General features: G+C 49.5%; 2 protein-coding genes and 3 non-coding genes across 5 annotated transcripts in view; 4 read left to right on the top strand and 1 right to left on the bottom strand.

The window, feature by feature from the left end:
* The window catches only part of LASP1 (LIM and SH3 protein 1), an 88,108-nt gene extending 82,546 nt beyond the window's left edge, over positions 1-5,562 (bottom strand). Inside the window, exon 1 of the mRNA XM_090044557.1 lies at positions 5,392-5,562. Within this exon, the coding sequence (XP_089900683.1) occupies positions 5,392-5,505 (114 nt within the window). The 5' untranslated portion in view covers positions 5,506-5,562. The remainder of the gene's footprint in view (positions 1-5,391) is intronic.
* A 4,041-nt stretch (positions 5,563-9,603) lies between these two features.
* On the top strand, positions 9,604-9,675 carry TRNAC-GCA (transfer RNA cysteine (anticodon GCA)). The gene has a single exon. It is a non-coding gene; the product is annotated as a tRNA-Cys (tRNA).
* Positions 9,676-11,798: 2,123 nt separating this feature from the next.
* RPL23 (ribosomal protein L23) lies at positions 11,799-15,586 on the top strand. Its single transcript, XM_090041208.1, has 5 exons — positions 11,799-11,916; positions 12,857-12,940; positions 13,550-13,678; positions 15,080-15,193; positions 15,460-15,586. The coding sequence occupies exons 1-5, from the start codon at positions 11,904-11,906 to the stop codon at positions 15,540-15,542; spliced, it is 423 nt and encodes a 140-aa protein (XP_089897334.1). The 5' UTR covers positions 11,799-11,903; the 3' UTR covers positions 15,543-15,586.
* LOC149866989 (small nucleolar RNA SNORA21) lies at positions 13,352-13,482 on the top strand. The gene has a single exon (XR_016442168.1). It is a non-coding gene; the product is annotated as a small nucleolar RNA SNORA21 (small nucleolar RNA).
* LOC149866990 (small nucleolar RNA SNORA21) lies at positions 14,251-14,386 on the top strand. Its single transcript, XR_016442169.1, has one exon. It is a non-coding gene; the product is annotated as a small nucleolar RNA SNORA21 (small nucleolar RNA).
* Positions 15,587-17,707: the final 2,121 nt, after the last annotated feature.

Raw genomic sequence — 17,707 nt, forward strand, 5'->3', positions numbered from 1 at the left:
ATGTTTAGACCTGTAGAAGGCAGGACAGATTTATATCTTATGGATTAACCGAAGTATGTGTATATCATAGAATCATAGAGAAGTAGGGCTGGAAGGGACTTCCAGAGGTCATGTAGTCCATGCTTTGCCTGAGGCAGGATCATCCCTACCCAAACCATCCCAGACAACCATAATCTAAACTACCAGCTAGACTGCCATCAACTATGACAACACAGACCTAGCACCCTAGATGTATAGAAGATATACACCTCTACTTTCACAGCCCTGTCTCATGACCAGTCCGGTTCACTTGACAGCCCCTGGCAAACAGCATCAAATTACTATTACAACACTTGCATCTGCACACTTGCGTGCCCATCTGCATCTCTTTAGCCATTACAATCACACCGGGCCGCCTCCACTCCCTCTGCCCCCTCCTCCTCTTCCCCGCCCAACAAGTGATGGGGTCCCCTGTTGCCTGGTCAGGTGCCTGTACAGCTTTGTCTCTTTGGTCATACATTGTCTTGGCCCCTGTCACCATCAGTAGGCTTACCCTCTTCCCCACCTCATTGCTGTATGGGTAATACCAAAGGAGGTGATGAATTGTCTTCTTTTTGTAGCTCGTATCTGTTCCAAAACTGTTCCAGGACCTTGTCAAACCATAATGGTTCCCATGTGCACAGGTATGGGTTGGGCCGTGTGGACACCCCCCCAACATCTTCGCAGGTTCCCTGCAAAATATTTCACAAAGCAAGCAGTTTTGGAGTCTGCTGCAGGTGCCAGGTTAAAGATCTGACTGAACTGAACAGCCAGACATTTAGCATTACTCAGCCTCCAGTCTATTTTGTCTTATAGAGCTCTTATAGAAACTAGACACACTACGGAACTTGCGCCACCTGTTGATGGGAGCACATGACACTCATGAGGGCAGTGTTACTAGTGATGCTTCTGTACGCCATACTGGTCTCCCCCTGAGCAAATCATCCATAGAATCCAAGGGGTCATGTGTATTTTCTTCTGGGGCACCAGATGGCAGAACAGTGCTCTCATAATAAGTGCCATGCTGTGGCAGGGCACTGTTGGTGCCTGCCACTTTAAGGACTCAGCCAAGCAGACAGCAGGTGTTTGATTACGGCGGCCATTTTAGATCCCTGGCCGCCCATATAAACAGAGCAGTTTGCTGCTGGCAGGCAGGCAGTAACATTGCCTGGCTGCAGGGCTGCTTGGAACATCTGGAGGTAAGGGAGGAGCTGTAGGAGATGGCTTAGAGGCTCTAGGTCCTGGGCATGACCTAAAAATGCACCCTGCTGGGAATGGGTGACCTGGTAGGGTTCTCAGTGTCGCAGGAGCCTCCAGGAAATGCCAAGCCAGTTACCACCTCAGTGAAAGGTGGATTGTGGCATCTTAATAACCCCACTTAATAAGCTCCCACAACTGGGTGTGTTATCCCCTAGTAGGGGCCAGAAGGAACACCCATGAAAGTGGGTGGGGATAGAGGCTCAGAGGCCTGACTGAGAGTACCCTCAGCTGGTCAATGTTGCGGCCAGGAACAGAATGGTCAAAAGGGCCAGGGGTCCACCATGAGGGATGCCCACAGCTGAGGACCTGGGGTTCCGACTGGCCTTGGAGGCGAGGCCAGGGCCTGTGTGGCCAAAGGTCCTGGGGGGACCACGCCCAAGAAGGGAAATAGTTTCAGGGAGCTAGGCAGCCTCAAATGAGAGCAGGGTTAGACTGCCTGAGTGGAGGGATCCAGTTGGGGCCTGAACTGGAGGATTCTGGGGCCCAATGTGGGGTTGGTGAGATTAACAGCAGTGGATGCCATCTGCATGGCTTGGATTGCAGTGTAGGGAAGGAACGGAGCTGCAGCTAGTGCCCCCTGGCATCGGGGCAAGAAATGGGCAGTCTCCCACCTAATTAAGATCATTAATTAGATATCATCAAGGCATGGCAGGCGAGAAGGCGGGCGCTTGGCCCAGGAACAACCATTCCATATGCCTAGGTGAATTGCAAAACTCTTTCCATCAAGCACTTGTCTCTGCATAGATGTTGAGGATGTCCATGTAGGCCAGAACTCATGTTTCTTTCCTGCTGCCCCAAGGGACCTCCATTTTCTGGATCCTGGGGTCTTGCCTAAGCTGCTGGGCTAGTGGTTCCACCATGCAAATGAAAAAGATTGGGGAGAGTGGGCATCTTTGCTGGACCCCCAACTCCACTGTGATTGGAGCAGTTAGGAACCAGTTCACCAGCACACAGCTGTTCACATCAGTGTACAGCATCCTTATCCAGGTGATGAAGGTCAGGGGGACCCCCATCTTTCTCAGCGTCACAAAGACGAGTTGGTGGGACACCCTGTTGAGAGCCTTTTCTAGGTCGAGGTTCACCATGGCTATGTCCAACCCCCTCTCCTGTTGGTACCTGCACCTGGCGGGCTTCAAACATCCAGTCCCATGCTGCCCGGCTTTGGGTGTGTAAGACTGTTCATCGCTCCGTCCCAGTGGTCTTACAGCATGTATATCTCGCCCCAGGGTAGCCTTCACCCCAATCTCACCTGCCACGACTTTGTTCATTCCTTCAGTGGTGCGGTCTGACTACTGGGGCTTATCCGGAGTCTGGAATCTGTGGACAGCAGTCTTCTGCGAGGCTCCAACCTCCCCTATAGCTCATCCTGATACCCAGCCTCGCTGAGCTCCTGAGGTCTCTTGGTCTAACCCTCGCCTCTTGATGTACTGGGCACACCGTACAGATGTCAAAGGTCTAACCCAACCTCGAATCAAGCCATTTATAAGGCCCACTGTGGCCTTCCTTCCTACTCCTCCAAAAGTGGGAAACAAAACAACAAAATCAAGGAAAACATTGCCAGTAAAAATCCTTGGCCTCACACAAAATGGGCTGCTCTAGCCCTGAGAATTCCTCTCCCAACTAACCCTGCCTTGGGTACCCCTAGGTATGGCTGATATCCCTCCTGAGTGCTGAATGGGACTACTGGTGGTCCCACCAGTTCAGCCCACTTTGTCCCTTGCCGAGCGGTTCCGGCTGGTAGGAGCTTGTTTCCTCCAGCCCCTCCCTCTGCTTAGGCTCTCTGGTCCTCATTGGGGTTGACTCCGAGAGCCTTCCCAATCCCGTGCCGATCCCACCTGGGTTGCTGACTCGACTTCCATCACCCTCTCTTCGGGGCCATCCCTGCTGTCAGCTTCCTCGTTTGGAGCCCTTGGATCTTCTCCCTCGACTCCTTTGCCAAGAAGAGAGGCATCCACCGACCCGCTGCTGGCATCCTCCCTCCGGCAGCCTCGGATGCAGCCTCCTGCTTCGTGGAGGGCCATCTGGACCCTTCTCACCTCCAAGCGGGATTCCAAAGACACCTCCTCTGGCGGCTCCGCTCCTCCTCTCCCCTCTTCTTCATCTGCATTGCCTTTTATTTTCCCATGCCGGCTCTGCTTGTTCCGCCCCACAGCTGGCCACAGTTTCAAAAAGATGCGGCTAATAAGCCATGCGGGTCCCACCGCCAATTCTGGTCTCACCGCAGCGTCAGCTACAGGTAAGGGAATCTCCGCTTCTTTTTCTCTTTCCTTGTCTTCCCTGTTGTGTTTTGGGTCCCAGGACTCCCCCTTAGCCCCTCGGGCTCTGTTCGCTGTACTTTCCCTGTGACAGTACCACAGTGCATCCTGCAGCTGCATCAGGGCACCATGGATCTGTCACCCCAGTACCATGCATGCCCGGTCCTTGTGGATCACTGTACCTATAACAGATTTGAGATGCTCAGGCAAGACTTGTAATTGAAATTTAGGAGGTTTATAGACCTCCAGTTCTTCAGGTCCTCCCAGGGACCCTTCTTGTATCAATGCCCACTGCAGAGATGTGCAGAGGGTATATCCCAGGCTGTCACTGGCCCACAATCCTGGTCCCACCCTCCTATCCCACTCCCGGACACTGCTCCCTGCCCACTCTCCCACAGCCCCATGCCCTCTGTCCAGCAGAGCACAACCTGCTGGCAGGGGTCTCTGGCTGGTCTCCATGAAGACCCCACTCCATCCAGCTCCCTCAGCAGTGCGTGTGGGGAAGACAGGCCCAGAGCCGGATAGGATCAATTCCCTCCGCACTATCCTGTCAGCACTGCCTCCCCTGGCCTGTAACAGCTCACCAAAACTCCTTAAGAGCCCCTCCAGCCCAAGTAAATGCCCATCCCTGTTCTAAACCATGCAGTAGTTTGAAACAAGGGCTGCATCTACAGGAGACACTGATTGCACAGTAGCTTGTTACTGCTGTGCTGTAGCGCTGCATGGCACAAAGCGTGACATGACACTACTGTGCAGTAATAACAAGCTACTGCACAATAGTAATGAGCTATTGTGCAGTCAGCGCCACCAAAAAGCTTTTTGGAAACACTACAGTTACTGTGCAGTCATTTAGAACTTGTGTATGCAAGTATGAAATAACTGCACAGTAACAACTGCGCAGTCAGTCGCATGTAGACATGACCAAGGAGATACTGATGAGGATGAAGTTGGTTCCTTAGTCCCGGTTCCCAGTTCCTTATTTCTAGTTTCTGGTTTGTTTTTCAAAGCTAATATTTACACAATTTAAGGTTGTTAATAGTGAATTAGACATGCTAAGGAGTTAGAATTTCAGCCTCATGAGACAATGGGATTTGAGTTTTTAACCACTTCCTTGCCAGGCAAGGGCATAATCACTCTATGTGGCCTCTATGAAGGTTTTAAAAAGAGAATGACCCTGTCCCCGATGGGCCTTTGTGAGTCATTACTAGGAGTCTTGCTCTCCGTGTCATTGACCACTCCCTTTACTGGGCGTGGGTGTTACAGTGGTCGTTTGTCCTCCCGAGTTGCCAACCCCGCTCTCACCTGCCACGACTTGCTGTTACACTAGTGGGGCAGGGCTAGTTCATGGGTCCCTCAGTGGCCGCGGTCTGATTCGTTGGTTACACACAGGGCTCCTGCCACCCCTACACCCTGGCCTCACGCCACCTGTGGCCTTCACTTCCCTGTGCCTGCTCAGTGATGGTCCTGCAGGCTTCTATAGCGGCCTTAGTCTTCGAGTTTTCCCCAAAACCCTTGGATTACTCCTGCCCTGACACCATTTCCTTCGCACCAGCCTGTATTGGTGCCTTAGCCCTACTACAATAGATACTTCACCACAGACCCATCACCCTACACACCATGTGCTACGTGCCTCCTCAAAGGGTATTACTGTACCAACTACCTCGCTGACCCACCACCAGCTCCCTATGATCGTGCCCGGGAGTAACGCCTCCCGGCTGTTTAGAGCTGCATCCCTTATCCTTCAATCGGCATCCTCTATTCTCAGTGGCGATCCCGCCCTGATCTCTTGCCAGCCAGGTGATCCTTCGGCCTCTCGCCCCTCTTCAGTGATTCCTGCACGCACCGCCTTGGCACTTACTTCGGGGCGCTTGGAATCCTCCTGGGTTGTCTCAATCCTCCTCTGCTCTCCCGATCTGGCACTTAGAGACCGATCCACCGACGATCCAGTTGCCACTCCTTCTCTCCGAGGCATCGCTCTCTCCGGCACGCTGGCTCTTCTCTGTCCATTTCACGGGGCTAGCATCGGGGACGGTCTGGACAGCTGTTTGCTCCCCTTGCTATCCACCATCCCCGGAGCGGCAGCCGCCATTTTTAAATCTGCCAGCCGGCATCTGACGTCACCGTCAGCTGCCGGCTGCAGCTGTACATAGACGTGGCTAACGAGCCACACGGGCTCTCCCCCCGTTGCAGCGTCTCCCCTGTCCCGCTCTCCTGGTAAGTTTTCCCTGCTTTCTCAGGCACTGGGACAGACTCCAATGTACTTGTAGGGCTTGTGATGTCTTGTATTACTTTTCTTTGCTGACGTGACAGACCAAGCAAGTATGATTTATTTCCTGTTGTTGTACATACCTATTAAAACCCACATTTTGAGGTGAGTGGGGGAACAGCAAAAAGGAGATTGTGATATTTTTTCTTGTTCTCGATCAAAAACCAACAATATTTGAAACAAAATGAACATATTGTTTCATTTTGATATGAACACTCAAATGTAACTATTATACTTTTTAAAAGGGTTTGATCTGGATCTTTTTTCTCTCTCTACTTTCCTTTTTTTCCCACTGTAATAAAGGAGAGGGAGCAAAAATATGGACATTACAAAGGAAAGCATGACTTCTTTTCAATGTTTTAACTTTCTTTCCACTCTTCCAGTGGGGGGCTTCAAGGAGGGGTCTGAGAGAAAATGGAAGGGAAGAGGTTGGGGAGCAAAACTGAAACATCACAAAACACACAGGCAATGTGTTGGAGGGTATGGGGGGAGGGCATGTGCCCCACTTGAGACTGGCTGCTGCCAAAGCCACCACTGGCTTCCACAGGCAGTCACTGCTCACCACCCGCCCCCTCCTCACCGTTGAAGGTGCTGCTGGCATCTGCGGGCAGTCCCTGCTTGCTGCTCACCACCCCCACCCACCCACTGCTGACACTGCCACTGGCATCTGCAGGCAATCACTGCTCACTGCTCGCCACCACCAACACCGCCATCAGCATCTGTGGGTGGTCCCCACTCATCACTGCCAACACCCACACTGCTGCTGCCATCTGCAGGTGGTCCCCACTCATCACTTGCCACCACCACTGCCACCTCCAAATGGTGCCCCCCCAGTCTCAGGAGGCACCAGTCATTCATGGCAAAACAAATGCAAAATGTTAAATAATATTTAAATCAAATATTTTCATTAAGAATAAAATTAACTGAGATACAAAAAACCTAAATATTTTAATGTTTCTGTTGAAAAGTCATGTTAATCAAAAAAGTTATTGTTGATCCTATAGCACAGAAGATTTAATTTTTTCCTATCTCCATTTCACTGTTTCCACGGAGCCTCATACCACAATTAACATGGAACTATCATTCCAGTTTCCTCAGATGTTATTTAAAGATGTTTGCATTAATGGAGAAATAAGCACTTGGAAACAAAGCCATCAGGCAAACAGGCCCAGGTTTTTTTGCACCTAGGAAACAAAATCAATACCCAAAAAAACAAGTATTTCCTACATGCCTATGAATATGGGATTTAGCTCCTTTTCCAATTGGAAAGGGGTATAGCTCAGCAGTAGAGCAGGTGACCGCCGATTAAAAGGTACCTGGGTATTCCTCATGTTTATTCCTCCCAAAATAATCCTTGCTAAATGAATTGGAAAGACTTTCATAAATACCCAGCATTTCATAAATACCCAGCCTGGAAAAATCCAGACCCTTCCAGCTGTTCCATTATTCAAATGCAAAAATGCCGACTCCATCCTGCTTGCTTTAACTAAACTTCAACTCTGCAACAAAGCATTGGGTTATAGACATGCTTCTGCCAGGTACTGTATCTAGTTCAGTATCAAAGTTTGATTATAGCTGTAAGAGCTAATAGGTTCAAAGCCTAATGTGGGAGGCTGGCAAAGCATAATAGGTTAATGTACAGGAAATTGTGCCCTAAATTCTTCTTGCCTTGTCGCAATGAAGGTAGCCTTCAGCAATCTGTGTATCATGTTCCTCATCTAGAAAAGAATTGCAAGAGCTGTTTTATGAATATAACAATTGTCATTTACACCAACCCAGCAGGCTTGGGGGATACCGAGCCAGTCTACCTCTGAACAACCCATTGCTGCCAGCTCTACAAGCTCATACTCTGCACAATCCATCCTCCTGTCCTTACATTCCTCCCTGGGGGACAAATGGCAAGACACCCTAGATGAGGGCAAGTGAGGGTCCCCAGTGGACAAGTATGTATCCCACAACCCAGCAGCTCCTCCACGGAGCTGTTGCCACAGGCACGTATCTGGCACACTTTATGGACACCCCGACACCCTTTTGCCAACAGAGGGAGACGCAGATGCATGCTTATCTTGAGTGTGCCAGGCTGCAGCTTCTCTTTTGCCTTCTCCAGGACCACTTGCGGAAGTTCTGGCTGCATTTCTCCCTGCATCTTTTTTGTTATGCACTTCCTGTCCACTGTGCCACCAAGTGCTGGGACTTCCTGGTCAACCTCCTCCTGGCTCTGGCCAAGCTGGCCATCTATAAGACCAGGAAGGAGATTCTGGCCAGGGCAATCCAGGTGAGTGTGCAGCTGTCTTTCTGTCATTCCTCCACTTATGTCTCCAGGCAGAGTTTCACTGGTTGTGTCCACAGGCTTCCTGCTTCCTCCATTCAGGGGGTGGTGGGTGCTGGCCAGCGTACTCTGCTTGGATCCCTTCTGAATCCCTTGTTATTAACCTGTGACTACCCCATTCCTGTTTTCTTTTTAGTTGTCCCAAGTAATCAATTGATGTGTCTCCAGTAGACTCCCTTATAAGGGAACCTTACAGTTAGTTGTCCATGATGGGTGAAAGCTCATGACCCCATGACATATCAAATAGGCCTGTGTTACAGAGCGGCAGAGAGTGGATGCTGAAAGGGACAGGGAACTGGGGATGACCATTCCCATTCACTTGCATCCTCCAGCATTTAAAGTAGGGGTGGGCAAAATATGGCCTGCAGGCCAGATTTGGCCTGCCAAGGGATTTTATGTGGCCTACAGCAGGTCTCTCAGCCCTGCCTGGCCCAGACATGGGGTGCAGCCCAGCCTGCGGTGCAAGCACTAAGTAGCCAGTCCTGCTGTCCCTGGGGCGTGCAGTGGGGCTGGGATGGTGTGGCAGCCAGCCTCAGCTTCCCAGCAGTCCTGGCAGTGACAGGTCTGCTGCCAGTGTCACCACTGCTGCCCAGGCACCCTGGCCTACCCATCCAGCTCTTGGACTCTGCTCCCCACCTGCCTATGGCCCTATCCCATCCACTTGGCAGGGGTCCCAGGCTGGTCTCCAGGGAGACCCCACCTGCCTGCTCCATCCAGCACCCCCAGCAGTGGGTGTGGGCCAGATGGGCTGGGGCCAGTTAGGATCAATTCCCCCCCATACCCCCCCCAGGCTGAGCCAGCACTCCCCCACACCTGCCCTACAATAGCTTCCCTAAAACTCCTTAAGTGGCCTTTCAACCCAAATAATTAACCGCCTCTGTTCTAAAGGACTCTTCAGCCTGGAAAAGCACAGGCTTAGGTGTGATCCGGTGGCCACCTATAAGTTTATCAGGGGGAACGTGTGTTCACCAGAGCACCCCAAGGGATGACAAGACTGAATGGTCATAAATTGCTCCACGACCAATTCAGGCTGGACATAAAGAAGAACTTCTTTACTGTCCAAACCCCCAGGGTTTGGAATAGACTGCTGCCGGAGGTGGTTTAAGCACCTACTTTGAACACCTTCAAGACACACTTGGATGTTTATCTTGCTGGGATCCTATGATCCCTGCTGACTTCCTGCCTCGGGAAGAGGGCTGGACTTGATGATCCTCCGGGGTCCCTTCCAGCCCAAATGTCTATGAAATCTATGAAATAAAGCAGTACAATTTGAAACTGGGAAACATTGATGAGGCTGAAGTTGGTTCCTAGTTCCTGGTTTGTTTTTCAAAGAGAATCTGTACACAATTTGCCAGTTTTTGCTCCTAGGGGAAAAAGAATCAATACCCAAAACAACTAAAATTTCGTAGAGCTGAAAGAGAAACTCCATGAAGCTAGTGAACAAGTATAAGATTTAGCAAGCATTGTGCCCACAAGGGGGTATAGCTCAGTGGTAGAGCATTTGACTGCAGATCAAGAGGTCCCCGGTTCAAATCCGGGTGCCCCCTCTTTTTTCCTCCTTCTAGAAATAATGTTTGCTAAATGAATAGGAAGGATTTTTATAAATATGCAGCATTTATGACAACCCCAGGCAGTTGTTCCTTTATTCAAACTCAAAAATGTTGACTCCATCCTGCTTGCTTTAGCTAAATTATTAAACTCTGCAATAAAGCTTTGTGGTCATAGACCTGCTTCTGCCAGGTGCTGTAGTTAGTTCAAGGTTGACTGCTTGATTACAGCTCAGAGAGGTTACAAGTTCAAAGGCTGGTGTGCCAGCCAGCTCACTAACTCTCTCAAGTGGTCCTCCAGCCCAAATAATTGCCCACCCCTAATTTAAAGTCTAGGAGCTGCTCTTTATAGATGTGGCTGAAATCGGCTCCTAGCTCCTTTTCTAAATAAGGAGGCAACTTCAGCCTCATTATAATCTGAGGGTGCATGTACACCAAACTTACTTAGAGTAGACTAACTAGCTCCACAGTAAACAGTCTCACTGTCTACAGATGTAGGGCTATTAGGCTAGCATAAACTTATAAACTCCACAGAAGGGTAGTACTTGTACAAGTACTATGCAGCAGTGCTCATGTAGATGCTGACCCAGCTGACTGGGGCACAAGAGTGCTTGAGTAGGGGAGCTGCCTGCTGGCTAGCCCCACGCTGGAGCATCATTGTGCCCCAGCCAGCCCCTCTGCAGTACATTGAGCCAGGCCAGAGTGCCCCAGGCCGGCAGGCCCCCTGACAGTCAGGGATGCTCCAACCTTGCTCAGTGTACTCCTGTCCTGGGCATGTGTAGAGGTGGTGCCCAGGAGTAATAAACTCTGTCACAATAAGTGCTGGAGTTTATTGCAGCATATTAATATGCACATGTAGAAATGCCCAGAGTGTCTTAATTTGATCTGATCGGAAGGAGAAAGGTGTTGGAAGTCATGTTTAAACCCGTATCTATTTCTGAATTCTAACCACCACCAGAAAGGCATTCAGAAAGGCCTTATTTGGGGTCAGGTTTTGCCCAGCTTCTGCAATACAGAAATCTCTGCGAGTCTTGAAACATCCTCTCTTTTTTCCTGGATAATTGATGCTTCCACGCTGCAGAAACCTAATAATTTTTATTGAACCTAGTCATCTTCTTTCATGCTCCTGCACTTCTGGCATTTTTCCTGTGATCATTTTCCATCTCCCACAAGATTACCTGCTTTCTTTCAGAGCTTTTAAAAGCATGCCTCAGTCGTATGCAATTGCCTCCTCACACACTGCAAGAAGACTACACCTTTGGTCATGATTTCCTCAGCATCAAGTTAAAACCTTAAAGCAAAAATGGTGACTGCGGTTGTTTGAAAAGGAAAGCCAGCTATCACAACAAGCAGTGTTGCACGATTGCAGTTTAATGGGTGGGAGGGATCCTCTTTCTAAATTGATTCCTCTGCATTGTATCCAGGGGTTATTTTATAAGGCCTGGAGCAAAGGGTGTGTACACATGTACTTTCTGACAATTAAGCTGAGATTTTTTTTTTAAGTTGACTTAACTATCAGAGTGTGCACATGTATGTGGCTCAGAGTTGATTTAAATGCAGCGCAAGATGGTACATCAATGCCACTCCAATCTGCTGCACTATAGTGCATCAGCACAGGCTCCATCAATCAAGTCTGTTGGAGCAGTAATTACCACGTTCCAGCAGACTTCAGCATCAAGTGCATCAGCATCCCTGCACTGAAAAATGGCAGCAGGGGCACTTTAATTGAAGCTCATTCAACAAGCTTTAGTTAAAACCCCTGCTGCTATTTTCCCGGATAGGGATGTTGATACAGGTGGCACTTTACAGGAGTAATTAAAGCACCCCCCACTTCCAGAACAGGTGTATATGTCAACCTAGCTCACAAAATGGATGCCACCAGGTCAAGCAGATATACATGTTATGCTCTGACCTGGCTTAATTTAAGTTCACTTAGTGAGGCCAACTTATTTTAAGCCAATCTAACGTGTGCACGCCTAAAGGTGCAATGGTTAAAACTCCAGGGCTAGAAACTACTAAAATACATGCCCCACCAACGCTGCGAGGCCGCGGCGCGGGCGTCCACGCAACCCAACCGCACGGGTCGCGAGCTCCCCTTCGGAAGCTGTTCCCTCGTCACGTGACAGGGGTGCTCACCCCTCCCCTCTCCGGCCTCACGCAACGTCTCGTGTCATGAATGAATATCCCGTCGTCCTTTGCGCCGCCCTCTCTCTTTCCCCGGAACCAACATGTCTAAGCGAGGTGAGGCCTGGCGCGGCCGGCTGCGGCCGGGGTGGGGGAGCGGTGGAATCCGTCGCCATCCTCCGGCCGCTCGGGCGGGGCGGCCTCGCCACCTGCGGGGGCGGGGCGGGGGGAGCCCGGACTTCCTGCGGGGCTGTGTCTGGAGCGGGGGAGGGCCACTTGCGGGGCACGGGACTGGGCAGGGGGTCGGCAGGCAGGCACTTAAGACTGTGAAACCCCTGGGTTTTGGCTGCGTGTTCGGCAGGGAGGAATTAGTGAGCAGTGTTGTTGTGGGGGGCGTGAAGGCTGCAGGGGGGTGTCCTCGAATTGAGGCCCCAGGCTTGAAAGGGAGTCGTGGGGCTCATGTGGATGTATCCTCTGGGTCGAGCATTGTCTAAGTCAAGCTGTCCTGGGCCTGGAGTGGCCCCACAGGTGGAAATGCTCGTTCTGCACCGAAATGCTGAGAAGGGCAGAGGAGAAATGCTGCTGCTTTGTAAGCAAGGGTGGATAGCATCTTAGAGGTGGACCCGTGAAAGCTAGAACTTGCTTTAGTTCTAGTTGCATGGATAGTGCTCAGGCGCGTTAAAATGGCATTGGTCTCAGTGGAGGAATCTAATTATTGCATTCTTTTTAAAGATCGTTCTTTAAATAACAGTTGTATCTTGTTTAGCTCTTACAGTTCTTAATTTGAGCAAGAGCAATTGTATCTTTAGGTTAATATTATTATGAGCTAACTTAGTAATAGTCTTTCGACTTCTGTTTGGGCATGTGAGAATCTTTGAAGCAAAAGAAAATAACTGCTATAAAAGCTTTAGGTCTATGGAGCAAATGTCATGTTATGGGCTTTTGAGAAATATCTGAGATGAGAATTTGGCTTTTGACTTAATGCATAAAGTGTGTGTGTGACAGTGTGAGTGTTCTGCTCCCCAGTCATGTGTTGTCCTCTGTTTTTAACCTGCAGGACGTGGTGGTTCATCCGGTGCGAAGTTCCGCATCTCCCTGGGTCTCCCTGTGGGAGCTGTGATTAACTGTGCAGATAATACAGGTGAGGCAGTTCATCCAGCACTTCTCTCCTCATTGGGCATCATTTCTTTTTGTTAAGATCTAATTAAGAAACCAGTGGTTGGAAACTGAAGTTAGAAATATTTCTGGAAACAAGGTGCAGATCTTAAGAAGGTGATTAGCTGTTGGAGGATCTTATAGTGTATTCTCCACATAGTCTTTAAAGCAAGCTTGGATTGATTTCTAAAAGATGTTCAAACTCAAAAATGAAACTACACATGTGATTTTTTTTTTTCCTCCTCATCTAATTATCCAAAAAATCTGACTTGATGATTAGAATGGGTCTATCTGGCCTTGAATACTGTGAACCCCGTAACCTGCTTCAGCCAATATTTAACTTGCTGCTCAATAACAAGGTCAAGAATTTCCATCCCGTCTCTGAAGCAGTTGCATCTCCCTTCTAAAAGCACTTGCTGGGTCTGTGCTCAGTGGCTCAGGGAGTTGTCGTGGAAGGGCATAGAAAGACATCACTTTTGGGTGAAGTGGTAGCCTGTGCTGTTAACTTCAATCAGTGGTGTGACAAAAGTCTCCAGGCTCTTTCTTCTTTAGTGGGTTGGCTAATGCAAAGGGTTTCATTTTATTTCCCCTGTAGGTGCCAAGAACCTCTACATTATCTCTGTAAAGGGGATTAAGGGACGTCTGAACAGACTGCCAGCTGCTGGTGTAGGCGACATGGTTATGGCTACTGTCAAGAAGGGCAAGCCTGAGCTCAGGAAGAAGGGTGAGTCTTGTCAGGGAACAGGTTGTGAGTTTGTCTAGTGTATACAAGGGCATTCTAATAGATTTTCTAGTGAGCTGTTAGTGTGAGTAGTTCTAGGCATAGGTTGTCTGCACGGAGTGGAAAATCCTGCCCCTGAGCTCTAGGCTATCCCAGAAAACATTGTTCCACATGCTGATGCTTTGCTGTGCTGTCTGCTCCAACCATGGAAGGATACTTTATTGTCCAAGTGCCTAGAAAGTACAAGTGAGAACACTTTTTGGGTAGGGTTGAACATACTGTATGGACACAACTTGGTTGTGTTACACCAGCAAAAATGAATGCTAAGTGATTATAAAATACAGTTTTGCATGTTGAGTAGCAACATGGTAACTGTAGAGATCATGACACTACAGCAGGTGCCCAAAACACAACCAGGATTCATGCTGGTGCTTGATGTCATCAGGCCTCCTGACATTGATCCTCTTGTTGCATTGTAGACTGACCTTCATGTATAGGATAGAAAGCCGGTTCTTACAGGAGGAGCAGAGCATACTCTTTAAGAGAGATGGGAAGTAGGCACCCAACAGCATCTCCCCCTTCTGAAAAGCACTTGCTGGGTCTGTGCTCAGTGGCTCAGGGAGTTGTCGTGGAAGGGTATAGCAAAGGCATCGCTTTTGGGTGAAGTGGCAGCAGCATGTGTTGTTAACTTCAATCAGTGGTGCAACAGTCTTGATGGCTCCCATTCCAGATGTCCTGGGTAAATAGTAGCATGCTAGGTTTTCTTGCTGAATACTATGCTGAGACCTTGCATTTGGTAATGGAGCTGATTTTACCTTGGAGGCTCTCTAGACTGCTGGGTTAAAATCTGAGGATGGTAAAGTACTTATGTAGATTCAGAGGTAATGTTGCTTTGAGCTAGTTTATTATGAAAAATAACATTTTAAGCTGCATACTTCCCTCTGCATTGCACAGAGAAAGCCTGCTCCTCTGATGTGTACTTAGCTGCTCTAAAACTAAATAGCAAGGACTTGTAATCATTGTATCTGTACAGAACTGTTTGGGATGAAAACCTGCTTTAAATGCATGTTGTTGTACCAGCAAAAGATATTGCATTGAGAGCCTAGAGGAGTCTAGGCTGTTCTGGATTCAAGGCTGCCAAAGATGATGTTGGCATTGGTCTTTGTGACATCAGTGCTTGGTGAGATCATAAATGTCTTTTGACACTAATTTTGTCAGCTAGCACTAACCAGGCACCCTGAATTAATAATACAAAATGCCACTTGCTATCCAATTGCGTATTTAAACATAGGGAGAATGGGACCTACATAGAAGTATTTAACTCGGTATGCCAATAGTTTGTGCCTGGGTGTTGGAACTGTACCTGAAAACTTGGGATTTTGAATGTATTTTTTCTCTCTGCAGTGCATCCAGCAGTGGTAATTCGGCAACGGAAATCATACCGGAGAAAAGACGGGGTGTTCCTATATTTTGAAGATAATGCAGGAGTAATAGTAAATAACAAAGGAGAAATGAAAGGTATGGATGACAGTCTGATCGTGCTGGACAAAGATGTGTGTTCTTCTCTCAGAAGACAAGAGCCCACACTTTCTTACAAGTCAGAGGCAGTGTACTGGGAGAATCTGGTATCCTGGTTGCTCCAGCAGTGGAAGAGTAGAGAGCCATCAATATTAATAGTGCTTGAACAGCACTCTGAGCAAAGTCGTCATGGTAGTGTAGAATATGCATGTTTGCTCTTTCTAATTCTTAACACTTTTTTTTTTTTTCTTCTTGTTTTTTCCCAGGTTCTGCCATCACAGGCCCAGTGGCAAAGGAGTGTGCAGATTTGTGGCCCAGGATAGCCTCCAATGCAGGCAGCATTGCCTAAACCTGTTCCATCCTAGCTTGACAATAAAACTGGTTATACCAAAATTGCTTGTTTGTGGTATTGTGACGCTCAAAACACTCCCTTTGCTGTCAGACTGGGTTGAGATGCATCTGACCAAGGACTTTTTGGGGGTGGTCTGTCATTATAGATTTCAACACAGGAGGTTGCTCCTAATTTTTTTTTTCCGGGTTTTGTTTTAATTATAGTTTCATAGTAGCTAGAGTCGGAAGGGACCTAGGTAGATCATCTAGTCCGACCCCCTGCCTTGGCAGGAAAGAGCACCGGGGTCAGATGACCCCGGCAAGGTGCTCATCTAACTTCCTTTTAAAAATCCCCAGGCTAGGAGCCTGCACCACTTCCCCTGGAAGCCGGTTCCAGGCCCTAGCCGCCCTGACTGTGAAGTAGCGCCTCCTAATATCTAATCTAAACCTACCCTCCGCCAGCTTGTGACCGTTATTCCTGGTCACTCCTGGCGGCACACGGGGGAACAGGGACTCCCCCAATACCCGCTGATCCCCCCGACCAGTTTGTAGCAGGCCACAAGGTCCCCCCTTAACCTTCTCTTGTGGAGGCTAAACAGGTTCAGGTCCCGTAGCCTCTCCTCATAAGGCCTGCCCTGCTGACCCCTGATCATACGAGTGGCCCTCCTCTGAACTCTTTCCATATCGTCCACGACCCTCTTGAAGTGTGGCGCCCAGAACTGGACACAGTACTCCAGCTGCGGCCTGACCAGCGCCGCACAGAGGGGGAGGATCACCTCCCTGGACCTGCTCGAGATGCATCTGTGGATGCATGACAGGGTACGGTTGGCCTTCTTGACTGCCTCCCCACACTGCTGGCCCATGTTCATCGTGGAGTCAATGACGACTCCAAGATCCTTTTCCGTCTCCGTGCTGGCAAGAGGGGAGTTCCCCAACCTGAAGTGTGGTGCCGGTTCTTCCTCCCCATGTGCAACACCTTGCACTTATCAGTGTTAAACCCCATCCTATTCTCATCCGCCCACTGTTGCAACCTGTCAAGGTCAGCTTGTAGCCTATTGCACCCTTCTAGTGCACCCACATCCCCCCACAACTTAGTGTCATAAGCAAACTTGAACAGGGTGCTTTCTACCCCCTCATCCAAGTCACTGATGAAGATGTTGAACAGTGCGGGCCCGAGGACCGAGCCCTCCGGAACCCCACTGCCCGCGTCCTTCCAGGTCGAGAAGAACCCATCCACTACCACCCTCTGGGTGCGGCCCTCCAACCAGTTAGCGACCCATTTGACTGTGTGGGCATCGACACCACAGTCTCCCAGCTTTTTGATGAGGACAGGGTGAGAGACAGTGTCGAAAGCCTTCCGGAAGTCCAGAAAGACTACATCCACAGCAACCCCTGCGTCTAATGATTTGGTGACCTGATCGTAAAAGGCCACCAGGTTGGTCTGACAAGACCTGCCACTGATGAACCCATGTTGGTTGCCCCTGAGCATGCATTCCCCGCAAGGCCCTCCTGGATGTGTGCCAGGAGAATTTTTTCAAAGAGCTTACCCGGGATTGAGGTAAGACTAACTGGCCTGTAATTTCCCGGGTCCTCTTTTTTTCCCTTTTTGACGATAGGAACCACATTGGCCCTCTTCCAGTCCTCCGGCACCTCACCAGAGCACCACGAGTGCTCATAGAGCCGCGCCAGGGGTCCCGCAATGGCCTCGGCCAGTTCCTGTAGAACCCTAGGGTGAAGATCGTCCGGACCAGCGGACTTGAACACATCCAGCCTCTCCAGAAGTACCCTAACTAACTTCTCGCTAACCCCTGGCCCAGGCGTGTCTCTCCCGGGGCCCGAGGGGGGTCCAGCAGGGAGGTGGTTGAACTGGTCCCTACTTAGGAAGACAGAGGCAAAGAAATCGTTAAATATGTTAGCTTTGTCATCTGGCATGACGACTAAGTTGCCCATCGTGTCCTGCAGGGGCCCCACATTACCCGGGACCCTCTTTTTACCCCCTACGTATTTGAAGAAGGACTTCTTATTGTCCTTAATCTGGGAAGCTAGTCCTATCTCCATCTCTGCCTTGGCCCTCCTGACTGCCCCCCTACATCCTCGGGCGACTGTAACATAGTCCTTCTTGGTGATGACCCCATCTCTCCATTGGGTGTATGCCTCCCTTTTATCAAGGAGACATTCCCGGAT

The sequence above is a fragment of the Crocodylus siamensis genome, chromosome 4, assembly GCF_052110815.1.
Source record: "Crocodylus siamensis isolate JL-2025a chromosome 4, ASM5211081v1, whole genome shotgun sequence".
Taxonomy (NCBI): domain Eukaryota; kingdom Metazoa; phylum Chordata; order Crocodylia; family Crocodylidae; genus Crocodylus; species Crocodylus siamensis.